Source organism: Rhineura floridana, chromosome 2 (assembly GCF_030035675.1).
Source record: "Rhineura floridana isolate rRhiFlo1 chromosome 2, rRhiFlo1.hap2, whole genome shotgun sequence".
Classification (NCBI taxonomy): domain Eukaryota; kingdom Metazoa; phylum Chordata; class Lepidosauria; order Squamata; family Rhineuridae; genus Rhineura; species Rhineura floridana.
The window spans coordinates 95,638,572-95,666,444 of NC_084481.1; the positions used below are offsets into that span (position 1 = coordinate 95,638,572).

General features: G+C 45.9%; 2 protein-coding genes and 1 long non-coding RNA gene across 4 annotated transcripts in view; 1 reads left to right on the forward strand and 2 right to left on the reverse strand.

The window, feature by feature from the left end:
• Nucleotides 1–679: 679 nt before the first annotated feature.
• LOC133376776 (uncharacterized) lies at nt 680–3,861 on the forward strand. The gene is made up of 2 exons (XR_009760565.1): nt 680–811; nt 3,608–3,861. It is a non-coding gene; the product is annotated as an uncharacterized LOC133376776 (long non-coding RNA).
• Nucleotides 1,765–27,235, reverse strand: SSH3 (slingshot protein phosphatase 3). 2 transcript variants are annotated; one of them, XM_061609544.1, is made up of 14 exons: nt 26,807–27,235; nt 22,405–22,442; nt 19,858–20,047; nt 17,045–17,163; nt 16,039–16,110; nt 14,829–14,894; nt 10,501–10,695; nt 9,764–9,857; nt 9,351–9,479; nt 6,050–6,096; nt 5,589–5,735; nt 4,284–4,484; nt 3,185–3,620; nt 1,765–2,923 (listed from the first exon to the last, which is right to left on the reverse strand). In XM_061609544.1, the coding sequence occupies exons 1-14, from the start codon at nt 26,870–26,872 to the stop codon at nt 2,432–2,434; spliced, it is 2,292 nt and encodes a 763-aa protein (XP_061465528.1). In that variant the 5' UTR covers nt 26,873–27,235; the 3' UTR covers nt 1,765–2,431. The 2 variants fall into 2 exon arrangements, with proteins under 2 accessions (XP_061465528.1, XP_061465529.1); XM_061609545.1 differs by lacking the exon at nt 10,501–10,695.
• Nucleotides 21,928–27,873, reverse strand: part of ANKRD13D (ankyrin repeat domain 13D) — a 44,689-nt gene continuing 38,743 nt past the window's right edge. The window contains exon 15 of the mRNA XM_061609547.1: nt 21,928–22,442. Within this exon, the coding sequence (XP_061465531.1) occupies nt 22,337–22,442 (106 nt within the window). The 3' untranslated portion in view covers nt 21,928–22,336. The remainder of the gene's footprint in view (nt 22,443–27,873) is intronic.

Here is a 27,873-nt window from a genome sequence, read left to right on the forward strand (position 1 = left end):
GAAATAAGATCTGAATTAGCTGTCTCACAGCTGTCTCTCTCTCTTACAGCTTTTTGGTTCTGAGTAAACATGTTCCTCTTCAGTCACAACTACGCTAAAATCCTTGAATTTCTCAGGTAGTTATTGACGAGTGCGCTTGGCGCCAACACATATTTTCGGCGCTAGGTCAAGACTTTCCTCTTCTCCCAGGCATTTTAGCATGTGTTTTTAAATTGTTTTTATATTGTTTTGAATTTTAAAATTGTGTGTTAAATTGTTTTTAAAATATGTTTTTAAATTGTGTATTTGTTTTAATGTTTTTGATTGCTGTAAACCGCCCAGAGTGCTTCGGCTATGGGGCGGTATACAAGTGCAATAAATAAATAAATAAATAAAATAAATATAGTTACTATGGTACCTCTCTTTCAACCGGGGACACAAAAATACTGATTCCAATATACACCCGGCAGTTCCCTATCTAGACAACAAGATGGGCTACTCTATAGTTTTGCTGTCTCTGTGCTTAGTAACACGCAGTAGAGGGCGGAGACGCAATATTAGGAGAGTAAGAAAAAAAATGACTACAGGTTCCAGAGTGCATTGCGCCAACAAGGCCGTCGTGTAAGCGCGAGGCGGAACGAAAGGGATGCTGGTAAGTGTAGTTCTTTAGCCCTTCGATGTTCGCAACGGGTATAACGAAACTGAGATCGCCAGTTCTCCTTGGAACTCCTCACTGCTCTGGGGAAACTGGGGCGACTATAACAACATGGTCAGCTGCCTGTACACTCTGTGACCACATGGCGAGCCGGGCCTTATTACACACACTGCATAGGTAAGGCTCTCGGGAGACTCCATGGTCGAAGCCCATAGAAAACTAGCTATGCAGTCAAATGTGCGACGTTTTATAATATATTATAATTACATTTATACGCCACCTTTCTCCAAGGAGCTCAAGGCGGCGTACATAGCTCTCTTCACTCTCCATTTTGTCCTCACAACAACCCTGTGGGGTAGGTTATGCTGAGAGACTGTGACTCCACGAAGGTCACCCAGTCAGTTTCATGGATGAGTGGGGATTTGAACCCTGGGCTCCCAGGTGCTAGTCTGGCACTCTAACCACTACACCACGGTAGCTCTCTTTTACTGGCTCCCTGTTCCATGTAGTACATGACTGTTGATTAAAGGGACCAGCTGTATTTTTTTTCCACCGGGTGCTTTTTTGGTAAAAAAAAAAGATATCAGTACTCATCTGATAAAAGTGCTATGGGCGCCTGTGGTAAATGGCTGCCGTAAGCAGCAACAAAAGAGGAGCTGGTACTCTATACTAGTGAGTACTAGCACAAAAAAGCCCTGTTTTCACCAATAGTGGAAAAGCAAAGAGCAGCACTGCTGTCCTTAATAGTTGCTATCCTCAGAGCCCCACAGGGCCCCACATTAGTTTATTCTAATGTGCAGCTAGACACATTTTGTGGTGTCAAAAATTGTGCAGTGTGAAATAAATTTTTGTGCAGCTGGGCATTTCATAAGGAGCATAGGTGAGAAAAGATAAAAAGAAATAGAAAATGAAGATGTGTTGGTTCCTTTAAAATCTTCATAATCTTATAGTAATACTATATTATTGAACTATTTGCTTGGCAGGTTTGGGGAGGGGCAGTGTGCTGGCTGCTTGTTGGGAAAAAAAGCTTAGAATGAACTCTGGAATGGGGAGCATCGTGCCTGGAGTATTAGGTCCTAATACTAGGATATACACTTCAGAGAAAAGGACAAGACCACAACTCCAGAAGTGGAAAGTGAATTAACTTTTTATTTTCTGGCAGAGCGAAGCTGGCAATGGCACAGTGGTTGTGTGTGTGTGCGCAAAAAAATATTAAAAAATAGGTAGGAAGTTTCTTCCCCAGTCAGATCACAGTGAGACGTTCCCTAGCCCCACCTCATGAAGCAGGCATGGGGAGCCTAGGGCCATCCTGATATTGCTGGACTCTAACTCCCATCATCCCCGACCATGCACCATGCTGGCTGGGGCTGACGGCAGTTGGAGTCCAGCAACATCTTGGAAGGCCACAGGTCCTCTAACCACCCAAACAGCATAGCATCATCAAAAGCAAGTTAAAGGCACAAACAGAGGTGCCCTGGGGCTGTGCAGTCTTCAAGGACATTTGGAGGTCTGAATCGAATAGACCGAGTGGAACCCCACAAGAGCACTGGTTCCCCCTAGCAGTGGTGTCCATTACTATGGGAAGATGTGAAGAAGAGCTTGTGAAGCACTATTGTCTCTTAAAGGGGTGATCTCCCCTCATCCTTCCTGCCCTTCTCTCAGGCAGCATTCAGATGCCACTTCCCAGGCTAGTTGCCAGTAGAGCCTCAGGCAGAGGAAAGAAGCCCCTGTGATAAGAAATGAAAGTGTTTAGCCCTCTGGGCTCCACTTATTGAAAGGGAGAAAAGGCTCTGGTCTTCATCCTGAGTTGGGGTCCATGTCTACACTGGCCTGGCGCACCATTCGTCGGGACCGGGAGCAGGGCAAGGAACAGAGGGCAGTGTTTTCTCTAGGTTGGGGTTCTTGTGGAGGTGACAGGAGCTTGTCAGGGCTTTCAGATTGTCCCTCAAACTCCTTGGCCCGACTCACCACCAGGGCAGCATCAGCCAGCTGAGCCACAGAGAGCCGGTGCTGTAAGGGGGGCCTGCGGCCAAATGGGACAGGGTCCTCCATGTGCCGAACAACTTTGCGCACCCGGCCTGGTGCTGGGTGGTAGGAAAGCTGCTTGCAGAGCTGGGAATGGCCCCGGTGAGCCCTTCGCCTGCGTCGTCTGGGCCTGCGACCCTGCGCCTGCTCTCCCTCTGACAAAGACAGCTTTGCTGTAGAGTCTGTTGTGGACTCTAGTTTCTCCTCATTTGGGGGAGATTGCTCAAAAGTCACAGTAGGCTTCCTTTCAGCATGAAGAAATACCTGTTGGAGGAAGAAGAGGTAGACTGAATAAGGACCGGTAACTACAAAGGATTTCCCTTTATCCTGTCTCTGCCATTCCTCTCTACATTAGCTTAGGTTCCAGTTTCCTTGCTTAGCGTCTACAGGTATTTATACACTGCCATTTTTTCTGCCTTGTTGCCCTCTTGGCTCCATTATTTCTTGCCCTTCTCTCCATCATAAGTTTGCTTACTCTTTTTACTTGCCCCTCTCTGGGAGCCTGCCCTTGTGTGGCCCTCGTACCTCTTCCTCAGTGGCACTCTCTGGCATAGAGATGTGTTCATCTGAGCTGTCCATCTCACTGATGCTGCGCATGACTGCATAGAGGTTAATGCGCTCCCGTCGGAGCATGGCTGGCTTCTCTGGTACTCTCATTGTAGCCAGATGTCTTCGCACCTCCTCAGCTCCTGAGTCATCTGATGCCCCAGGTTCCTCTTTTGCATGAAGACTAAGTCTGGGGCCATCAGGAGGGTCCAGAGTATGGTAAGGTTCTTCAAGAGGTTCCCGCAAAGGACGAAAGCAATACTGGGGGGTTGTCACTGGCTCCTCTGATTCATCTTCTGAGCTTAAAGTCTCATAGTCAGGACTGCCTGAAAGATCACTGCTGGCATCACTTATATCTGGAGAGCCTTCTGACGGGGCGTCTCCCGCCTTTTGTTCCCATAGGCTGCTGTGTCGGCTGCATAGAGACATGAGGTAAACCATGTAAGAGGTTTCTTTAGCAAGGAACACTCTTACCACCTTTCAAAAAGAGCCAAATAAGGATGGGACTTAGAAGCAAGTAACGGTGAGAAGCATAAAATCAACCTATTAACCATCGTTACCAATGCATTCTTAACTTTAGCTGCAATGTTAGTGTGGAATTTATTTATTTTTTTACTATCTGTGGCTCCTCGTGATTAAATGTAGCGTGCACATAACAGTAGCCCAGCAGCCTTTTTTAAAAAAACTGAAAAAGATGCTCTGGGATGGGCAGTTGGGAACAGAGATGCAGTGGCGTGGACGCCTAACCTTTTTCCTGCCACTCTTCTCTCACTCGAACAGCACCCCCACCAGCTTTTCTCCACTGAAGATTTCATGAGTGTTTGCTCTTGCAAACAGGCATCTAGAATCCTATGATGGGGAGATCTTTTTCTCTGATCCCAATAGCACACTGGAAGCAGATTTTCCAGTTTAAAAGGCTCATCGGGCTACTTCGTGTGCCATGTAGTTTGGCCTTTGGCCAATAACAACAAAGCCTTCTGCTGTGAGCTGACAAGACTGGGCAGCTGCAGACTCCATCCGTCTCCCTCGTCCTCACATACACGCTGACCAGACCTCCTGTCCCTCCCCTTGCGTTTACCTGGCATCCAGAATACCCTGGTAAAGCTCTAGCTGTCTCATGAAGCCTGGATTGGGGTGGATAATTGGGCGTCGCTCCTGTACGTGGCAAAGGGCCCGTTCAAGTGACCACCCATACTCCTTCATGGCGTAGGCAATCACTGTGGAGGCAGAGCGGCTCACACCCATCTTGCAGTGCACTAACACCCGAAAGCCTTGGGCCCTGCAGGGAAAGAGTCTTTACTGTAAGCAGGGCTTCCACATCATCCAGGACAGACGTAAGACGGATCATCCCGATGCCCCATCCCCAGCCAAATATATGCCACCCCAACTTCTTGGCTTTACTCAAGAATTGCGGAGGCCGTACTAATGAATGAAAGTGAGCGACTCTAATTACTGCTCTAGAATGATCTCTGATTGCTCAAGAGGCAGAACTCTAACTAGGGCAGGGATGGGGAATTTTTGGCCCTCCAGATAATACTGGCCTCCAGCTCCCATCATCCCTGACCATTAGCCACGCTGATAGGGTCAGATGGGAGCTGGAGTCCAACATCATATGGAGTGTCCCAAGTTCCTGAGGTAGAGAAACAAAGGGAACTTCCAGACATCGTTGCTAGGAGTGATGCTAGTTTTGAGCTACAAATCCTCCAACAGGAGAGACGGTGCCTGGATTCAGTGGTTGCATTCAACTACTGAGTCTCGTCAGAGCAAGGATTTCCACTTGTGCAGTGGGACTGCCCACCTTCTTCATCTGTGTGCCCTGTGCCCTCCCCCAGATCTGCTCCAGAGGATTGAGGGAACCCCTAGAACAGTTTTAGAGGGTGCATGAGGGGGAAGGAGAGGGGGAGAACATTCCATTGTGCAAGCAGAAATCCTTGTGCTGACAAATTCACTTGCTATGCTGGATTCCACCCAGTGTCTTGCTCTTCCAAACAAGTAAGTGGCTCTTTCAAATCTAACCGATATCAAGGACTAGGAATTGATTGTGAGGTAGCTCCTAATGAAGCAGTGGGGTATACTAGGGCTGTGTCAGATTCTCGCCCACAAAAATCTTCCAGGGTGAAAGGCAAGAAGAATGGGTTAATATTCTTACCTGGTTTTGCAGGACCTCTCAAACACTTGCTGAAATGAGATGTATATGCATGTGACATTTCTCAGGCAGGAAAAAACCCTCCCCTTTCACCTCAGCCCTAAGATTCACACCCAGAAGCCCATTTCTGTGCCTACAATCCCCTCGCCTAGATTGGGGCAGTGCTGGTTAACCAATTTGCAAGGCATGAACGTTGCAGCTGCAATCATGAATACCATCTCGGTGCCTACTTCTCACCAGGCAGCTGAAATGAAGCTGTAGGTCTCCTTCCAGTGTGGCAGTAGCTGCGAGGTCTCTTCATCATAGAGCCGCACATTCATGTAAGTGAAGTGCTCTGGGAAGAAGTTGTCAATCTCCCGGGTCACGTTGAGGATGTGGCTGACCCTGTAAGGGAAGGAGAGGAATCAGCTGGACTCTCCCAGTACATCCCCATATGGAGACTGTTAGCAACTCCTTCTCAGCATGTTTTTAGTGTTGTTTCCTTTGCCAACTAACTAAACCCTGTCATATCTCCTAATCATTCGCCCTTGCAATCACTCAGCATCCCAGCATGGGACTGGAACCTACAGCAGAAATCCCTTTCAAATGGAAAACAAGTTTGCATTGAGAGGTGTGGTAAATGGTCATCTCAACATCCAAGGATTCCAGCTCAGATGAAGTTCTTGTTCTCTGGGCAGCATCCTGTGTAGATCACATACCTGTTCCTTTGAAGCTCCTCAAAGTTGGCTGCATTCCATTCAGAGCCCTGGCACAGAAAGGAACAACACGAGACACACAGCTCAGTCCCAGGTGTGTGTAAACAATTTATAAACATTCATACTTCCTAGGCTTGCTCATTAAATACCTCTGGGATATGAGCAACTAAAAAATGAGCTACACATTTAGCTTAACCATTTAGCTTCTGTTCGGTACCATTTCAGACTGAAGGCGAGGAAACTGCATTTTTGAATGCTCCCCCCATGTGAAAAATTGCCTGTATGTAAAAAGACAGCACAAAGTCCTCTTTCTGGTGTGCTTGGTTGTTTTTTACATGGAGGGCGTAGCTTCAGCCAACCGGTGAATCTATGCGGCTGTAGTATGTATAGTCAAGCTTACTTAATCACTAGTGATCCACCTAATGGGGATTCACCCCATGTGCATTTGTCCAGTTTCTTAGGCCAGCTTTCAAGGCTGTGCTATACATTTCACTGCCTGTTGAGGCTAGATTCATGGCCACTAAGGATAGAGCTGTTTCAGTGGTAGCTTCTGGATTTTGGAATTTTCCCTCCAGGGATGTGCACTTGGCGTCTTCCTTTCTCTTCCTGTTCTAGAAAGCTTTTGAGGGGGAAATTGCCATTTTAGTATTTTGTACTGGTTTTGGTGCTTGTGTCTGCTCTCTTTTTTGTTTTCTGGATTGAATTTAGTTGACTCTCCTTTTAGGATTTTATGGATTGCTGGATTCCTCAGGAGCCTTTTTTAGGGCAAAAGGGCAGGATATACATCTTTAAGAGAGAAATAACCCATATATTGTACTTGGTTTAACACCTTTTAAGCACACTTATACTCCCAATCTGTCTGGTTGAAGGATTAGGGTTTGTTCTACCTGTTCAAGGCTGTCTGATGTTAAGTGGAGATTCTAACACATTTAAGTATTGTAGAGGCAAAACGCGGAACACAGTGCTGTTATTTTGTGTATGTGGTATGAGATATGCTTGGGGAAGGTCGCATATGACAAATCTTCAGAAGCCCCAATGTAATCTGATAGCCAGTCTCCAACAATGGCTCATAATAGATGCTTCACAAAAGATGCACGAGAGCTAGTCCTTTGGCTATGCACTTCTGGGTTTTTGTTATAGTTAAACCTTGGGATGGTTTTGAAGATTTGGATCTACACAACATTTGTATTGCTCATATTGTACACAGACTTCAGATTTTTAAAAGTTGTTTGGGTTAAGGTAGGTTTCTTTTATTCTGTTTGTGTTGAAAAGATTTTTTTTTAAAAAACCCAATATAGTTAATGTCCAAGAAATAAGACAACTATAGCATCTAAAAGTGCACTCCTGCATCTGTCTTCTCAGAAGTAAGTCTCACCAAGTTCAATGAGACTTACTCCCAGGAAAGTGTGTATACTATAGGACCGCAGCCTAGATTCTCTCATTTAGATAAGACAATTATACCAAGCTTTCCCTTACAATGAAGCTATTCCTATTGTCCCCATGATAAAGGAGCTCTGCTGCAGTTCAAACAAGGCTCTTTTCCCTAGATTCTGTTAAAATCTATCTGCCTTCCCCTTTTTTCCAATCTTCTGCAGTATTCAGCCCTACACTATAGAAAGTTGCAGAGGGCAAAGAGTAAGTGACCTACACCATGGTAGTAGGGGCAAAGGGGAACTGGTTACTTGATGGTATTGCTGATTCTGGGCAATAGTACTTGCCACAGCTGCATCAGAGGAAAAATGTATAGTAATCTTGCTTTTCAGTATTTTGTCCCTGTGCTACACAACACCTTGAATAATTTAATTGTGTGTGGAGATGTTGTATTTGTTTAAAGGGTGCAGCCTGTTAAATTTCATCAGATGCTGACAAGAATAAGCTACAAAGGGTTAGTCACCACACATGAAGGACTAGGTATGAAGGCTCCACCTCTGGAATATATACATCTAAGGAGAGGTGGTTGTGATGATGCTGGATAATTTGACCTGAACATCATTATTCAACATGTGTGTTCATTAAGGACCTTAAGTGTGCCCAAACCATGTTTAGGAGTTACTCATACAAGTCCATCTCCATATAATAAATGGAGTGCAGAGGATAGCCTTTCTGCAGGGGAACAGCCTGTTGTTTACCACTTTGAAAAAGAACTGGGCTGAAGCATTAGAGGACAGCAGAAAGTGGCATGGGCAGAGGGATGGCTATCCTGCAGCCCTCCGTAAGTTGTTGGACTCCAGCTTCCATCAGCCCCAGCCAGCGTGGTCAATACACAGGGATGATGGGTACTGTAGTCAAGCAATAGCTAGAGGGCCAGAGGTTCCCCATCCCTGCTCTAGGCAGTAAATGATTAGTATAGAAGTGCATTAAGCAGCTGTGTTAGAAACCTATTTTGGCCAGCTAGTAGCTATCATGTACTTAAGGGCAAGGCTGAATGAAACAGGTCACAGGCAGTGTCCAGTAGGCAACTGTGATACTTGCAGAACCACATTTCACATCCCAACAATGATGGCTGTGCAATTGTGGGCTGGGGTAGGAAGTGTCACATTTTTCCAGTGCTTAGAAAATGACCTATTCTCACAACAAAAGCACAGTTTCCAGGGAATATATGTGGACTGGGCACAACAAAAGTCTGACAAATGTGTAAGTGCTGCGCTAAAAACCCATCAGGGAAGATCAACCATATCACATATGTATTGTGCTAAAGCTGATCAGAAAAGACCAACCATATAATCCTGGAGAAGGCAGAACTCTGGAGATGCTTCTCTTGAATTGACTTGCACTGCTTATTATTCTTAATAAGCATCACATTGTTTGCTTCTGTCAGTGATGTTATTAATGGGGACTCTGTTTCACAGCTAAGTGGAACAGCAAATGCTCTGCTCTAGCACAGGTTCCCTATCCCCATCCTCTATGGTAGCTCCCTGGAAGGTTCTCTCTCAAAGAACAGAGGACATAAAGGATTGTGCTTTAGGCTGCAATCTGAACCCATGCCTACTCAAAAGTAAGTTTTACTGAAATCGATGGGGCTTACTCTCAGGTAAGTGGGGTTAGGATTGCAGCCTTAGTTATTTTCTCTGTTCTTCAACTTTGTTTGGAGTAAATAAGTCTGCTGCTATCTCTCAATAAGGGTTTCAATGAGACAGTATAGGGGAGAGGCTATAGGGTGCTTTGCCTCCAATTACAGTGGGAGGCAGGCAACGCCTGAAGGCCATCTCAGGAGAGGAATGTGAGGCCTTTAAAGTTGAGAGGAGGGATTGCCATCTTTGGGGCTTGGCCACCAGACTGTTGGCATCATGGATTCCCTTCTTACCAAGTAGAGATGGTCAAAAATTCTGGAGGGCCGATCCATCTGAGCCATGATGAGCAGCATTTCATTGTCAATAAACTCCTTGTAGTCATTCAGGCTGTGGCAAGCTCGCCGCTCCAGTTCTGTACGGATCTGTGGGAGAAGAGGGAGGGAGCTTGTGAGAGCCTAATGTCACTTTCCAGCCTGGCTGTTTCCTAATGACACACTCTTTCCCCGCCCCTTATCCATCTCCCCTGCCCCTATGCATATCTCTGATTCCCAGATTCTCTTCCCAGATTCTCATCCCAGTCCCTATTTTATATTTCCTGTCCCCATACCCTCACACACTCACTTCCATTCCCTCACATTCTCTTTCCCCTCCCCCCTCCCTCCCCCCTCACCTCCTCTTCCATCACCCCCTTGGCCCAACATCCCACCTCCTTGGAGGTGATGCTCTCCAGGTCAGTGGTGGCCATCACCTCACGCAGCTTGGCCCGGATCATCCGCTCTGTCATCTCCTGTGCTGTCGGCCTGAGGCACAGAGACGGAGGGTCGGCAAAGCTCTCGGCTCGCCAGACTCTGCCCCAGATACCAACACGCACACCAGGTTTCCCCTAGAGTGCCCCACCCACCCCCTAACCACGAGCAGCAGGTTTCAAAATCGGATTCTGTCCTGAAGCTTTGCATTTCCCTAGGTATCTTTATTCATCCAGGACTGGATGTTTTAAAATGTTTATTTATTATATTTATAACCCATCTTGCCTCCAAGGAACTCAAGGCAGCGTACATAGTCCCCTGCAACCCCATTTTATCCTGACAACAGCCTGGTGAGGTAGGTTAGGGTGTGACTAGCCCACTCCAACCACAACACCACAGTGGCTCTGAAAAATGACGCTATAAGATCTATATTGGGATGGGGTTTTGCTCTGGCCAGTGTCACTGATCAGCATTTCTTCCTCCTGCAGTCTTATAACCCGCCCCCAACTTCCTCCTCCTTAAGCTGCAGAACATGGAGTGCAGAGCAGATCCTAGACTGGCTGGCAAGCCCAACCCCAGTGTCTATGCTTTGGATTACTGCATGGTGTAGAGATCCACCGTGGAACCATTGCAGCTTCACTGACTATGCTAATCACAGCCTACAACCAGCCTGGGGAGGGGGAGGGGCATCACTGACTGGTCAGAGAAGACTGTGGGAGAAGTGGGCCGAACAGATTCCAGGTCAGACATGGCTAGCCACTCATTAATGCAGCTCTGCTCAGAGTTCACAGCCTTCTGATACCACTCGGTCCAGCTCAGTGCACTGCCTCCTGGGAAATGGTTGTTGCAGACGGCTTTGCTGCATGCCTTGTGCAGCACTTGTAGGGCTGACCTGAAAGCAGAAATGGCAGACAGATGGCAGACATGCTGTGAAGCCACTGAAAGTGCCCAGAACGGCTGTCAACACCAGACCCAAGGGTTGGGTTGGGAACCCCCCTAAACATTAGCTCCATCTACCCCTTCTTTCAGATTATGGCGGGAGCCAACATTTATTAGAAAATAATTTTCTGACACACTTTTGGGAATAAAAGTCCCCTCCCCCTAGTTCTTCCAGAATTGTTGGAGAATGTTTGGTGCAATAACCTCCCCCAAAATTCACCATCCGTACATTGTGGTGCAAGTGTGAATCTAGATTTAATTTTGTTTAATGTTGCTGAAGGAAACAGTGGGTTTGACCCCTATCCCTTCCAGTCAATATCATGTGAGCCAAAATTACTCATAAGAGTGTTCTCTGAAAAAAACTGGTGGAGAATTTCACCTTCCCCCTCTCAAGAATATTTAGCAAAGTGACCCCCCCCCTTTTCACCTCACAGAAAAAATGGAGAAGTTTTGGGAGGCCATTTTTGTTCAGCCCTATTTCAGATATAATTCACTAATAGGCAAAAAAAACATTGTGGTTTAAGAATGTACCTATAGCCAACAGATATTTTTTATCAAACTTTTAAAAGCGGGGAAATTGGGCAGCTACAGTGAATGCAGCAGGAGACCTGACCTCCTCTCTGAGATATTGTACTACCCTACACATTTGTAAAAGTGCCAACACAATTTGGATTGGTCTTTCACAGTCTAATCCACTTGCTGTAAAGCTTGGAAGAATTTGGTAACGTGCCTCTGACCACATGATGAGTGGTGGCAACACCTGCAATCAGCCCAAATAGCAGAAACATGTACTGTGCTGATCTTGTTTTAGGAGGGAGGTAGCAACAGTATTAAGACAGTTGATATAGTACAGATAGTCACTTTAAATATGTTTGATTTACTTTGCAATTTTGGTGAAGTTTCCTATAGTAAATTATTTTCTTTTGCTTCTGTTTTTGTGAATATATGAAGTACAGCAACACTTCACATAATTTACACTAAAAAACCAACCAAAAACAATTGTGGAATATTGGCACTGACTATGCTGCAGGATAGTCTCCAGTGAACAAAAGGAGTGTCTCAGTTTGCACAAGATAAACAGTGGGAGGTGAAATATATTCTAGCAAATTTCTAGGTGTGCTCTATGTTTTTAATTGACCATGCCAACCCTTCCTTAAGTGGAGTGGTTTAAGCATAGCAGGCTGAACACATGCATCTTGGGCAGGCCAAGCTTGTTTTAGCAGGCTGAACACATGCATCTTGGGCAGGCCAACATCCAGATTCATTGCTTAAGTAGTAGCACCTTGTAATCAGTCTAATTTTAAATCAAGCTGCAGTTTCAGATTCATCTGTTAATGCACCCAAAATAGAAACAGAATATAACCTCCAGTTTGAAACATAAAAGGCTGTCTTCATTATCATATGACATTGAGCAATAAAAAGGCTTTGAAATTAATAAAAATAAAATTGATACAGATTTCTAGGATGAATAATGAGAGAAATATAATTTTCTATGTTAGATTCTCTGTAGAAACAGTAGTAACACAGGCTCAGAGGCACATGTTACCAAATTCTTCCAAGCTACACAGGAAATGGATTGGATTGTGAAAGACCAACCCAAATTGTGTTTGCATTTTGACAAATGTGTAAGGCAGTACAATAAGAAAGGAGGTCAGGTCTCCTGCTCCCCTGGTGCATTCACTATAGCAGCCCAATTTCTCTGTTTTTCAAAGTTTGATAGAAATATCTGACCATGGGGGAGGAGGAAGCGTGGAGGGGAGCAGGTTGGAGAGGGAGGGGAGGGGGAAGGCATGTCTGATCATTTGCATGTATATTGAGTTCAGTGGGATTTACTCCCATGCAGTCATGCATAGGACAGGTGAAATTGACTACAGAGGAGTGGGGAGGGGAAAGGCAGGTCTGATAATTTGCATGCTTATTAAGTTCAATGGGATTTACTCCCATGCAATCATGCTTAGGATAGGTGAAACTGACCATGGGAGGAGGAGAAGAGGGAGAGAGGGGAGAGGAGAAAGGCTGGGAGGGGGAAGGGGGAGGGGCAGGAGGGAGGGGAGAGGAGAGAGGGGGAGGTTTAATTATTTGCATGCTTACTTATTGAGCTCAATGGGATTTACTCCTGTACAGTCATGCTTAGGATAGGTGAAACTGATCTCAGGGAGGGGGGAGGAGGAAGGGGGAGGGGAGAGGAGGAGATTGGGTGGGTGGGCACTAGGCAGAGAGACAGCCCCTTTCCTTTCCAAAAGGAAAACATTGTTAACAGTATTATGCTTTTTCGGGGTTTCCCACATCTTTTTATTCTACAGCAGACATATGTAGTCTCCCATCCAAATTTAAATCAAAGCTGTCCCTGGCCACATTCACACCAGACCTTTATTCTACTTTAGACAATTATGGCTTCCCCCAAAGAATCCTGGGAAGCGCAGTTTGTGAAGGGTGCTGAGAGTTGTTAAGAGACGCCCTATTCCCTCACGGAGCTGCAATCACCAGAAGAGGGGATGATTGTTAAACCCTTCTGGCCACAGGAGCTCTGTCAGGGGACTAGGTGTCTCCTAACTCTCAGCACCCTTCACAAACTACACTTCCCAGGATTCTTTAGGGGAAAGCTGGGATTGTTTAAAGTAGAATAAATGTCTGGTGTGGGTGGGGCCCTCTGATTAGCCAAGCAAACAGCTGTGAGTCTGGCTTTTAGAACACTGACAATTGGTTCTTAGTGAGCATGCCTGTGGTATCATAGACTCCAATGTTAAATTTCTTAAATTAATTAAAACTCAGCCGTATATTATTTTAACTTTTAAACTGGAAGATGAAGGTCAGAGTATGGGGCAAGGTCAGTAATAGGATTACAGGTACTGTGTGAACATGGCTGATTTTTAGTTAATTTCAACAAATTATGAGACCACTGATAGAAAAAAGTCCAACAGGGGTTTGGATTTCCCCTCCTTGTTTTATACTTTGAACTCTAGATTCTCTCTGAGTGTTTTGTGTATAGCCATGAAAACTTCACGGGTTGTTAAGCAAATGTTTCTGAGTCTGGATTATAAATTTTATAAGATTTTGTTTTGAAATGAGTTTATGGGAAGCAGCAGAATAGCATGGGGAGTATTTTTAATGTAACGTGGGGGAACATGAACAATCCATGCTGGCTAAAGTATACAGCCACTTTTGTGGCTGTATAATTATAGCGGCACGATAGGCGGAATATCTTTGCAATGCTTTATGACAAGCAACACAAAAGGAACTTGGTTTTAGAAACTGTAAAACAAAGATGTTGGGCAACATGGAAGAAAGAGCCCACACCATTCAACTCTCCCCCACCCCCATTTAAATCTGAAAGTTATCACTGTCATCAGAGAAATGCAGTAGATCTCTCTTCCCTCCACAACATTTTCTTTGGCACTGCCACCCCACCTCCCCCGCAACCAAAAACAATTGTTGTTGTTATGTGCCTTCAAGTCGATTACGACTTATGGCGACCCTATGAATCGGTGACCTCCAAGAGCATCTGTCATGAACCACCCTGTTCAGATCTTGTAGGTTCAAGTCTGTGGCTTCCTTTATGGAATCAATCCATCCCTTGTTTGGCCTTCCTCTTTTTCTACTCCTTTCTGGTTTTCCCAGCGTTATTGTCTTTGCTAGTGAATCAGGTCTTCTCATTATGTGTCCAGATTATGATAACCTCTATTCCCTCACTTTAGCTTCTAGTGACAGTTCTGGTTTAATTTGTTCTAACACCCAATTATTTGTCTTTTTCGCAGTCCATGGTATCCGCAAAGCTCTCCTCCAACACCACATTTCAAATGAGTTGATTTTTCTCTATTCTGCTTTTTTCACTGTCTAACTTAGAATCATAGAATAGTAGAGTTGGAAGGGGCCTACAAGGCCATTGAGTCCAACCCCCATCCAACTTCCACATCCATACATAGAAATCGGGAATACCATGGTCTGAATGATCCTGACTTTGGTGTTCAGTGATACATCTTTGCATTTGAGACCAAAAGCAATATGTCCTCCTTCCGAAAAGGCAGTCATGTGTTCATCCTCTCCCATCGTCCTTTTCGCCCCACCCCACCCCACAGCCTTGCTTACCACATGGTTTGGACTGAGATGGGCTTAAAGATACGTGTCTGCCCCCCCGATGTCACACTGAAGCCCCTAGAGGAAGAGAAAGGGAGAGTGATGTCGCAAGCCACTTGGGAGTGCTCCATCTCATATGCAGATATATGGAAAGAGCCAAATGAGAATGTGAGGATTGGCACAGTTGTGCAACTGGTTTTGAGTTATTTCCATAATGCCAGATCCCATTTATAAGCAGGAAAAAAATCTGCCCTTGAGATCTACAAGTCATGTTGGTGCACTTGCTTGACTTGCGCAATGGCAACAGCCTTCATCTATGTGTTCTAACAACGTCTTGTGCCAGCTAAAATCAATATGCTAGGCACTCTCCTTCTGTGTTGCTCAAGCTTTCTAGAGATTCTTAGCTTTAATCAAAACATTCTTCTTTAATCCTAGCCATAAAGTTCGTTCCTCCAGCTCAGCCACCCACAACTGCCTGAAGGTCTCCTGCTACCTCAAATGATTCTGCCTTTTATCCCTTTTTGCCCCTTACACCTAGTACTGCTCCCCAGGAAACCTGAGTGAAGCAACCCTTCAAATCCCTCAACACCCACCTTTCCTATGAAGCATCTGACACACATGCACACACACCCAGTCCTCTTCCATAGTGAAACTAAGCCTGAGTCACTGAAATAAACGCACATTCTTCCCCCATTTACCTTTGCCCTCCCAACCCTCTCCCTGTGTCAAATTGCAGATAGCAATCTCCACGGGCCAGGGAGCTGCCTTCTTGTTTCCCATAAAGGACCAGGCACATTAGTGGCGTTTTATTGTTAATAACAACGAAGAGGTAGCACGGGGCAGGCTCTCAAGGACAGCTTATGAAAAACAGGCCCTTTGGGAAAAGAATGGTGACATGCTGGTTTCCACGAGTGCAGGAGGGAGAGGCAGTTAAAATCCTTTTCTTTGCTGTTCAGGATAGACTACCTGCCGCCTCTGCTTGCGGAGACCACTTTAAAGTCAGATGAGAGAGGAGGCATTGCTTCTATATTCCACTTCAGCCTCAGGGAAACAGGTGAGAAGAAAAATAGGCACGCACAGAAAATGACCCCTCATTATCTCTGCCTGTTTGTGTATCCTAGTTTGTTTGCAAAGCAAACTTGTGTTATAAGTGTCATGCTTACATAAGGATGACTGTCACGTGGATGAGTGTGAATGCCAGGTGGGGTGAGGGGTATCTTACCCATCGCCATCAAGGAAGACCTGGGTGTCGCTCCAAAGTGGAAGCACCATCCCCAGCGTGCAGGCAGCCAAGCTGGGAGACAAAGAGAAGAGATCAGACAGCTCCTCTAGGAGTTATTATAGCCCGTGCTTGTTCAACAGACTTTTCCCATTTATCCCTATCTGCACTTTCCCCTTAACCTGTTTTTTTCCAATAGCTTTGTAAGCACTGTAGAAATAATTACTAGTTGCAAATGCAAAGACAAGGAAACATTCCATAGCCGTGACAGAGGTGCTTGGCGAATTGCACAGCTATCTTCCATTCAACTCCATGATTTGGACGTCTTCCTGTAGCGGCACGCTTGAGTACCTGTGCCCTAGCTGAATACTGTACATGAACAGAGGTTCTTCCGGAGCACACACAGTGGGGATGGGGGTGGGGGGAAGACGGACTGCCAAACTGGTTTGACCAGGGCGTAACATACATTAAGGAGTTAGGGAAAAACAACTCTGAAGCAAAGATTTTTCTTTATAAGGATTTTGAACTAACTTTATGCAGAGCGCAAAGGGGTGGTGTACTTGGATTGTAAGTGTATTTGCTTGGAAGCACATCCCATTAAATTCAATGATGCTTGCTTCTAGTGAATAGTTTGGAGCATGACCTTGGTAACTGAAGCAGAACATGTATGTAGCCTGTTCTTATGCATTTTTGTTCAGAAGTAAGAGCCACTGAATTCAAAGAGACTTACTCTCAAGGAAGCGTGCATCAGATTGTAGCCCAGGAGGCTTACAGCACAGTCTTAGCCATGTCTACTCAGAAGTATGTTCTACCGAATTAAATGGAGTTACTTCCAGGTAAGTGGATTTAGGATATCCGCCTTATTGAGTATCTCATATTGGTCGAAGCCTTCTTGAAAGACATTATGCAGAAGTTATAAGGCAGGGGCATATCGACTGCTGGAGGCATTCTAGCTGAGAAGTGCCTCCACCCATTCTGTGCCCTCCAGCTCCCTCCTTTGCCCTCTCACCCTTCTTCCGGGAAGTCCACTCCTAGCAGCACCATTTCACTCTTGCTCTCCATCTCAGCTGCTGACACAACCAGCAAGTACCGGATCCGGTGAGCTCGCACTGACTCCAGCCTCACAGCCTGGAGGAGAGAAAAACAACAGTCCTTGCAAGACTGTCTCTTCAAGTGTGTCACCTGCACATGTATGCCAATGAGATTCTGCACTGTTAGTAGTGCTGTCCCCAGATCCAGGAATGGTCCCTTATTTTGCTCAAACAGCCACTTTTGGAAAAATACCCATGATTCCTGAGGTCAGAGCCATGGCTAAGTATTATATGATTACTTACAGGAAAATAACATAGACAATAATGCATATACACAGCTATGGGTGAATCCAGGCAGGCCTATGCCAGTGGGCATCCTGTTTCTTCTTTGCAGCCATTTGTGCAATTTCCAATGTTGGGGGAAAAAAGTAATAGTTTCGAGGAGAAACTCAACTTACATTTATCCAGAAATAAACATTAGAGCAGATTGCATCACATTTGCATCTTTGAGTCTAAGAGCCCTGATACTGAGATTCTCAATGCCATAAATATCATTCTAAATCATACAATGTAAGTATTTTAACAAAAAATCATTCAGAATATAAAATTGAGTTTGGGAAAAGGGTTCTGCACACCTGGATTAAGTGAATACAGTCTGGCATTGCACGGCAGGATGCCAGGAAAGAGCTTCTGGGCTTAAGTTTTAAGGCAGTGTTTTTCAGGCTTTCTGCATTAAGGGAACACTTACACATTGACATTTGTAGTGGTTAAGGTGTTGGACTACGACCTGGGAGACCAGGGTTCAAATCCCCACACAGCCATGAAGCTCACTGGGTGACCTGGGGCCAGTCACTGCCTCTCAGCCTCAGAGGAAGGCAATGGTAAACCACCTCTGAATACCGCTTACTATGAAAACCCTATTCATAGGGTCACCATAAGTCGGAATCGACTTGAAGGCAGGCCATTTCATTTTCATCAGTAGCTTTGCCAAGGATTCTGGGGCATGTTCTAGAAAGCTACAAACACTCAGTACTTATGGGGTGCTAGACAAGCATATGGGACCTCTCTGTTGCTCTCCTTGAACTGAGAGAACATAGGACAGGTGCACATATATTTCTCCTTTTCCCACATTGCAAAGGAAGATCAACAGTGGTGAGTGAGCTTTATTTCAGGGTAGCTTCTCTGCCATTACTGATCTTCTGACTGAGCATCTTTTGGTAAGCTTCCAAGGAGCATCAGCGGCCACCAGAAAGCAACTTGAGAACCATGGCCTTTAGGAATTGTCCCAGGTGCTTGGAGGCTGTTGTGACTCACTCTTTAGAAGCAACAATGCTACTTGAGCCAGCTTGGAAGTCTCCCAGCAGAGTCCCCAGAGCCAGAGCTGGGATCAGGCTTAGCAGAGACGCCAGCTCTGGCTGGCTGCCCAAGAGAGCAAAAGACCCGCAGGCCATAAATGGGGAAGTGGCTGCAGCTCCCAGCTGAATGTCTGCCTGAAAACCACATTCCATAAGGAGAGGAATCCATCTCCGCCCCCTCTGAGCCTCCACAAGCATGGACAATGAGGCCCTAAGAAGCCTTGCCCTCCGTAGCACCAAGTTCTGGAGGAGGGCGGCAAGGCTGAGTCCATTTATCACAAGAGTGCCAGGCAAGAGGTAACACAGACACTGGACTCGCACTCAGAGGGGGAGAAAGGCAAAGTTAGGTCAGAAAGCAGGAGTGAATATTTAGGTGGCTACTACACAGAACTAGTCTGGGAAGCAATCTGCATCATTAAGAAGTTCTCACTGAGGCAGTAAACCCGATTGTACCATTTCAGTTTGCAGGCTGGTGCTCACACGATGGAATGCTTCCTCACAGAACTACCCTCAACATTCTTACATATAGAAAAGCTAGCATGTTGGGGAGAAAACCTCTTTCTAACATTTAATTTTCTATGTGTAACTATTCTCTACCCCCTGTGGAGGAGCATTTGGTCATGTGAATCCCATCAATAGCCTGAAGAGATTCAGTCTAGATCTAGACAAGGTTTACTGCCTCTGACAAGTAGGATGGAGACTGAGACACCACCCTTCTCTGAAATACTGCTTCTGCAGGAAGCAACTCACTTGCATTTCAACACAGTTCCCTGTGGTTACCATCGCCTTCCTACCCAGACCTGTAGGGTAGAAGCAAGGCATCATGGGTGCCTCTGGTGGCTTTTGACAGGAGGGCACTTATGCCACCAAGAAGTGGCATACATGTAAACCATAGCTATGCCACTTTTACAGTCATAGCTCCCCCCCAAAGAATCCTGGGAACTATAGTTTACTCCCCCAGAGCTACAATTCCCATCACTCTTAAACTACTGTTCCCAGGATTCTTGGGGGAAGAAATATGCTCTAAGTGTATGGTGTGGATGTGACCAAAGAGGGGTAACTCAAGTAGATAAGATCATTTGATGGAGGGAATGAACCTTAAACTGGCCTGGCTTGGCAGTGGGAAGGTGGCTCTTTATTGATCAAACAGCAAGGAACGCTGAACCAGGGTAGGGAATTTGCCCTGAGTGTTGGGTCAGAGTGGATTGACGGAGTGGAGTGGAGGTGGTGCTAATCCCAGAATGAGAAAAAAGGGAGAAGGCACAGATCCAAGCAAGCTCCTCTACACGGCACTCAAAAGCACTGATCTCGATAAATGCATGCTCCAGGCTTACTGAGTTTTATCCAAAGCAACACATTTTGAGGTCAGGCCAATTGGTTTCTCTTGTCAGTCCTGCTCTGCTGTATCTTTCCGCCCTCCCCATTCACAGCCTCACCAGCCGAATGCTGTCTTCTGGCCGTAGCAGCTCCACCATTTGCTGTAAGTGCAGCTCCTGTTGTCCGGATGCATCATTCTCACACTTAGGCTTGTGGTCCAAGGGGGTGGCCGGATCTTCCTGCACAGACTCCAGCTTTTCTTCTTCCTGCAGGAGCAGAGCAGCTCCTTTGACCATGACGAAGCTGTGGCTAGAAAAGGGAAGGGCAGATGTAGAGAAAAGCCCTCTTATCCATTTGTGGAACATGTGTGCAAAAGAATTAGACCTGACCCCTTTGGGAAGCCAGCAGGGTGTTTGCTCCAGAGGGAAGGGCAGCTTGCCCTATGAAACGTTTCCCCATCCCAAGGAAGCTGCTTTATTGAGTCAGACCATTGATCCATCTAGCTCAGTACTGGCTGCACTGGCTGGTAGTGGCTCTCTAGGGTTTCAGGCAGGAGTCTCTTCCAGCCCTATCCAAAGATGCCAGGGACTGAACCTGGGACCTTCTGCCTGCAAAGCAGGTGCACTACCACTGAGCCACAGCCCTTCCCCATGAACGCTTAGAAGCAATTTATGCTTACACAATAATCTCAACATCTGAAGTGGTCCCAGACAGACATCCCTTTTTTTTCAGAGGGAAACTAAGCAGGCTCTTCTAGCTAGCAGCATTAAGATCCATTAAACGTATCTGGAGGTGGTACTGAATTGAAACTAACATTAGATTTTAAAATAAAAATGGAAGTGTTCTCTAAGGAATATATAACTGACATTAACCATACTCAGTGGGAGTACAATCAAGCATTTTAGAAATTGCAGTTTCATTTTTTAAAAAAATGTTGACATTGATTTATTGTTTACTTAAAAATATAAATGTCTTTTGACCCAAGAGGGCCCTGAAAACCCCCCCACTATTTGTCAAATCCCCTTCTTCCTCACATTTTCTGAAGATGTGTGCTCTAAAATGGCTCCCCTAAAGTAGGGAGAAAGATTATGGCTCCCTACATGTTCCATGTGAATGTGTGTAAGCATGCCCTGACAATTTCTTTTAAAAGCAGAGATGATCAAGGAGAGGAGGATAAAAGAGATCTTTCCATTACACATATTTAATGCACAGTATCCTTCCACATATTCATTTGGAGCACATTTTCCATTAGGAGGTCATTTATCCTATTCCCTGCTCTTCTTTGTAAGGCTTTTTCTGTACAATTCATTTTTAGAGCAATCTTGGTGCAGTTGTTGCGCTTTTGATGCATGTGTACAGAGGTCTTCCCTCAAGATTACATTTTTCTTCGGAAAATGTATCTCTCCCCCCCTCCCCCATGCAACTGGGACCACCATGTGAAGTTTGATTTTGCAGATGTCATGTGCCCTAGGACACTTATGAATGAGAAACACAACTCTCTCCTGCTCCTCACCGCCAAACACCTACATCAGTTTGTCACTTGCCACTGTGACTTGCACACTGGTAACCTCAAGGCTGGACTACTGCAATGTGCTCTATGGGGGCTGCCCTCAGGATTAGTCTGGAAGCTGCAACTGGTGCAAAATGTAACAGATTGGCTACTCACTGCGTGCTTATTGCATGCATGTTATAGTACTCCTAATAGAGTTGCACTGGCTGTCAGTTAGCCACTGGGCCAAGTTTAAGGTTTTGGTTTTGAGCTATAAAGCCCCAAACAGCTAGGGACCAGGTTACTTGAAGGTCACCATCTCCTGTACTGTGCAACTCATTCATTACAATCGGCTGAGGCAGCCTTCTTGATTGTGCCACAATTTGGAGAAGAATGTGTGACAGGAAAGTGAAGATACCATCATCTCCCCCTTCAGCTAAGACAAGCGTCAATACTATTGATGGTGTTTCGGTGCCTCTTAAAAACCTAACTTAAGCTCCTAGGCTTTTGCTGGTGTTTGATTCCAGAGTATGTTGTTACGATTTTAATTTGCTCTGGATGGCTCCTGCCTTTTTATTACTTTACAGATCTTTATTAGTTGTAAACAGTTTAATTTGTTGTTATATCTTTTGTTGTAGACTGCCTTGGATGCGGCATGAAAGGTGGTATAAAAATGTTTAAATAAATTACAAAACAATTTTTTCTGGGTCTTGTTTTTTTTTTTTAATCAGATCATTGTGAACTCCAATATACATTTCTAGTACTGGAGTACTCATGCAGCACTAATTTTTTAAAAAAATTGAAGTAGCAGCAAGGCTCCTCCCCTTCTGTACCACACCCAATTTCTGGAACACTTATACCCCTTCCCTTCTGCATTTCTTCAATGTGCACACCCACCACTGAAGCCACCTTTAAAAAAAACGTAACAAGCACACACACACACCCTATCCCTTAGATGAGAATAGAATATTTTGCTTCTGATGTTGGGTTCCTGCTAGTGGGAGAATATCACACTAAACCTAATGCATATAATAAAATAATGATGATGATGATGATAATAATAATAATAATAATTATTAATAATAATAATAAAAAGCCCAGAGGCTGGTTCAGGAGGACCCTGGAGTTTGAGCTTGGACTGTGTGAAGGGACACGATTGCAAAGGCTGACTCCTCACCATCGCTGCAGCTGTCTCTTCCTAGGAACGTCTTCATCCTGTAAGGGAAATCCAGGTAGATTAGTCACTTCCGTTCCAGAACAAAGGAGAATCTCCTGCTCCATACTGAAAGAAATGCTAACTTCTACACACACATACTTGGCAATTTCCACAGAAGACCATAACAAGACATTATACTGCCTGAGACGAAGGGCAAGCTGGGGCTCCCCTCATTCCACATACAGAAGCCAACTGGGTTGGCCCTTGAACCTTACTCGGTGAGGGACAGTATTGTCCGCTGAACCTGAGGGCAGGAAGCAAGCTTAGAGGGTGCAAGGCAGATCACGTGGCACGCTCAGCTCTGTTCACTCTGCGCTCCTCAGAATCTGCTCCTCAAGATGGCCATCTCACTCTGTCTAATGGTAGAGCCAGCCTTGCCACCAAGGCCTTTCAAAGGGAAAAGGCAGTTCAACCCAATTAAATCATTGAGACTCTGATAATGGAAGCCTCTACCTTGTTGAGCTTGGCAGCAAGAGGAGGCTGCCCTTCTGCTTAGTGATGAATAAGTTTATTTATATATAAATAAATAAATAAGTTTATTTGTGTAGACCACATGGCATGACAAAGCCAAAACATACGGGGATACACAAATGCAATAAACACAGGATATAAAACCAAAAAATATTCTATCACTTAATTGACCTGTACAGCTGAAATGTTTTACGCCCAGGCTTGCCAACACAAAAAACATACAAAGCACTGCTGGCTAGCACAAATTCAACTTCTTGCTGGTTACATCAGTAGTCAGTACCAAATTGCAGGTGGCTGAGGTCATTCCATTGTAGCTTGAGAGCGATTCCTTTATACCAGGAGAATTAAGTCATACAACGCTGTTGGTTCTGCCACAGAAGAACCCAGTGTGACATAACGTTCCTGTACTAAGCAATCTCTTCTATGCCACAAGCAGATTCTTTGGGATCATATTGCCATCTGTAACCCTGAATATCAAGAGAACTTCCATACAGGGCTCTATATTTTATAGGCCAAAATCAACAGCTGGAATTTGTACATTTGTGTTTATTTTATTTCAGCTGCTCATGGGCGAAGAGATAAGGACCTAGCCTGAGCACTGAAGTTCCGCCTCCTAAGGACTTGGCAGTTTCACTCAGTCTCCATCTGACTTGGGCAATTTCACAAGTAAAGCAACACACACATATTCTCAATTTATTTCAGCACCAAAAGGGTTAGAAACTCTGTTTTGAGAAGAAGAAAAAAGAAACCTGAGTGTCTCAGCATGCAGATAATCAAACACTATTCTTACATGCTTGTTATAGTCACATGGAATACACACACAGCTGTACTTAATGCAAGTCAATCCAGGTCTTAAACTTATTTGAAAGAAATGTTGAAGAGATGGAAGTATCTAGTCTTTTATTATGGGTCTACAAACCTGTGGGCAATAGATTCTAGAGGGATGCCATTTTCCTACAGTACCTCCAATCGTTTGTCTCTGTGTCAAGAAGAAGAAGAACTTCAGACCCGAACAGAGGATTACCTTAGTGATTTTCGGGTCAGGTGCAAAACTAGGGGGCATGGCTCTGCAATGGATATGGGATTCTGCCTTATAAGTGTTGATTTTGTAAACCTGCTGGTTCTTGACCTACACATGCGATTAGAACACTTGTTTGCGCAAAATGCTGGAGGCAAAGGTGACCAACTAATACGTGATGATGATGATGAATGTACTCATTACTGCATTTGTGTTCTGGCTGGCACATACATGGAGGTTCCTCTAATTTACTTAGCACTACAATAGCATTTTGTTTGTTTAATGTCGAGAGCACTTCACATACATTTATCCCCATCATAATCCCAACAACAGGCACAGGGAACCTGTGGCCCCTTAGATGTTGCTGAACTACAACGCCCATCCTCTGCCCATTGGTCACACTGGCTGGGGCTGATGAGAGTTCAACAACATGTGGAGGGCCATAAGTTCCCCACTCCCGCCCCACAACAACCCTGCAAGGTGGCATTATTATCCCTGCCCCATAGATGTCACGGCTGAGGCCAAAAGGAGACGGGCTTGTCCAAAGCTATGAAATGAGTTCTCTGCTAAGGCAAGAGTTGGACCAAGGGTTTTTCAGCTCATGCTCTTAGCCGCTGCACTAATTCTTACTGTTCTGCACCAAGCCTGGCCATCTTATGTCCCACCAAGCTGAATGCTTCTTACTGGCCACGTATTATGCAGCTGTGGGTGCCTGACAATCCTCCCCAGCTTGTTTTTTGTAGTTCCATCCCATACAGGCAGATAAACCAGATGGTCTGTTAAGCCCTGGGCATGTCACAATCTATGGCTGTGGCCTGTGTTTGGCCTGGCGGGGTCACAAGCTCAGTAGACCTGTGCTATGTCATAGCTCCAGAGCCACAAGGGAGAATCAAAAAAGATAGCAATACCAGAGATGGACATACACAGAATGGTCCCATTTTAGGACACTGTCTACTGCTAGTCTCCTGTCTCCTTGGAACGGCTGCAGATATTTTCCTGGACTGGCCTTGAATTCAAGCTCTTGCATAACCTTATCTATGTGCTTCCCAGTCTGTTGGCAATTTCCTGTGACATTTTAAGCATGGAAAAAAACAAACAGTGTTCCTGCCACTTCCTAATTGCCAGTTCCTTGTACAATGTCTAATTACACTTGAAACTCGGTCCCACAAATGGCCAAGCTTGGGGTGTGAATTCAGGCGCTTGGTGCCTCAATGCCAGGAACGCAGAGGTGGATCCCAGGCTGGGGATTCGGCTTTTCTGAGGCTATTATGCAAGGACCATTTTCGCTGCCTTCCAGGGGCCTCTGACATTGCAATCTGCAAGGGACTGGCAGGAAGTGGCAGGTTGTGAAACTCACAGACAAGTCACTTATTAGTACCCAGCCCTCCCCACAGGATCTTGAGCTGTTAGAAGCTGATTAGAGAAAGAAAAGAGGAACAACAGCAAACCCATTTGTGGGGACACTAGAAAGGAATGGCCACTGGCATGCTTTTCACAGGTTTCCTTACAAGGAGAAGTTGGAGATGGAGTAGTCCGGGGAGGGAAGGAATCCTACAACAAGCCACCCTGTGTGGGGAAAAGAGGCTCACACCCACACAGCTGAATGGTGCTTTCATAGCTGGTTCCTTCCTTGCTCCTGACAGCAGTCGCAATGAGGAGGGACTGGGGCTGAGACATCCTGGCTTCATGCAGCCAGATGACCCCACTCCCCTAGAAAGCCCTTTTTTTCTGGGGAAAGCTCCTAGTTGTGAGCACCCAACACAAGGAAGAGGTTGGTAAAATGCCTCTGCTGTATCTTGCTGGGAAAGACTTAAGCCACACACTCAAAATCATGCCCTCGTATCCCCCTCTCTATTAGATAACCCAGAATGATTTATAACCCCTGGTTCTGTATCCACAACTACCAACAACAGAGGGGAATCCTTACTTTCAACATGAACATTTCAATAGCGCTGCTCTTGTGTTAACACAGGAAGCAGCTTTATACCAAGTCAGACCATTGGCCCATCTAGCTCAGTATTGCCTACTCTGACTGGTAGCCATTCACCAGGGTTTCAGGCAGGGGTCTCTCCCAGTCCTACCTAGAGATGCTGGGGATCAAACCTGGGGCCTTCTGCATGCAAAGCAGATGCTCTATCACTGAGCTACGGCCCTTCTCCTGAAAATGATTTTAAAAACCAGCAACACCCTTTTGTTACTTTTTGGCTACCCTGATTGCAAATATGGCAGAATGGTTAAAGGGAAGTAGTGTTTAATGTTGTGACTAATCCACCTTTAGCAGCATAGGCGGGTAACTTGAGCTGTAGCCGGTAAAGAAATCCTGCATATAGCAAGCAATCGTTTTTTAATTTCCCTATCCCACCAGTATTACTGCTGGTACTTCACTGCAGGGAGCTCCTTCTATTGGGAGCAGATGTTTGGAGAAACTGGGAAATCTCTTGCCTGACCTTTCGCGCGCAGACCCCTTCCCGGTGCAATCCCCTCCCACTGCCCTTCTTCCAACAGCGCCCCCTGCAGGGTGGTGCGAGAACCAACGATTCAGCTCTTTCACGGACAATATGGTGCAAGCAGCCGCCACCGCACAGCCGTGTTCATACTTTGCAACGGGGGGTGGGGAGGTGGGAGAGCGAACGAGAGAGCGACAGATGGCGAGTGAATTCGGGAAAAGGGCACAGGACAGGCGCCGAGGTATCCTTCGCTGGCCCGAAAAAGGGGATGACAAAGAGAGGATCGTGGCCATCCCTAAGAAAGCAACTGTTGGGGGACCCGACTCCCGTCGGAGAATCAGGGTGGGGTTTTATTGGGGCAACCCTGCTGGGCGCAAAGCGATTTATCTTGCCTCGCTTGAGGCTGGACCATCAGGGAGAGGCTCACCTTGCAGCCGATGGGTGTAGAGTGGCCGCTCCCCGATGGGGAGCGACAGACGGTAACAAGCGCCATGCGCGGATTCCTGCGCCCTTCCTTTGCTCCCAATCCGGGAGCCACGGGGTAAGATCGTACCACTTGGAGCCAGCGCCGCCGCAGACAACCTACAGGGGGCGGGCGTACCGAGGCTTCCACTCACTCACCCTTGGGTGGGACCTGCTGACCGTAAACTTTCTACTCCTACACCCAGCCGCCTTAACCAGGAAGCGCAAAGATGCTGCAGAGCAAAATCGTGCACGTCCTATGGGGGAGGTTCTTAAAGGAAAAGGCCCAAGAAACGAGGGTTTCCCAAGCTGAGACGGCAGAATGGAGGTGGGAGGAGCGACGGGGTGCTATGTTCGCTTTCCCGAGCAGCAATGACACGCAGCTCCCTAGTCATTGCTCTCCGCTCCTCCCCCTCCCTTCCCCTGAGCCGAGGCTCAGCCCTGGCACCTATTTTGAATGCTAGGCCTGCATGTTGTGGACCGGGGTAAGTGTCTCTGAGGATGCGCAGAGTGCCCTTTTCACCATTGGATAACCACCGCATACCTTCCCAACGTAGCAGGCAATTCTACCATAGAGGTTAAAATTTCTAGGCTACCTTATCTCTCTCTCACACACGCACGCGCGCAACTCTTTATTTATAAATAAATAAACTCTTTTAACCATTGTCGGGCCGAATCCACGCGCTTGTTATGTGGAAACGGGGGCAGGGGGGAGGCTCTCTGCCTAGACCTGATGTGGCCTCAACATCAGGGAGAGGGTAACCTGATTATCTGTTGTCATGCATGCAGACTTAAAATCTCTTAGCTAACACCGAGTCTGGGCTTAAAATAGAAAACTCCGCCCAGGGGGAAACTAGATCCATGCTTTGCTGTCTTTTTTCATATTACTACAATGAGTCAGCAGGTGGTCGAGAGAAAAGCTGAGCATCAGCGGCTGGGGATTCGGGAAAGCAGCACAGCGCCTCCCTCCTCCTCCTCACCGGGCACAACAGCACCACCTAGCCCGCCCACCCGCTTGTCACAAATCAGGAT

Excerpts from the sequence above, each read along its gene's own strand:
- SSH3 (XM_061609544.1), bottom strand. The coding sequence starts at position 26,872 with ATGGCGCTTGTTACCGTCTGTCGCTCCCCATCGGGGAGCGGCCACTCT. Across the intron at positions 14,895-16,038 it reads GTCTTCCTTGATGGCGATGG|GGGCTTCAGTGTGACATCGG; the intron begins GTAAGATACCCC and ends CTCTTCCTCTAG. Across the intron at positions 2,924-3,184 it reads AGAGTGCCACTGAGGAAGAG|GTATTTCTTCATGCTGAAAG; the intron begins GTACGAGGGCCA and ends TTCCTCCAACAG.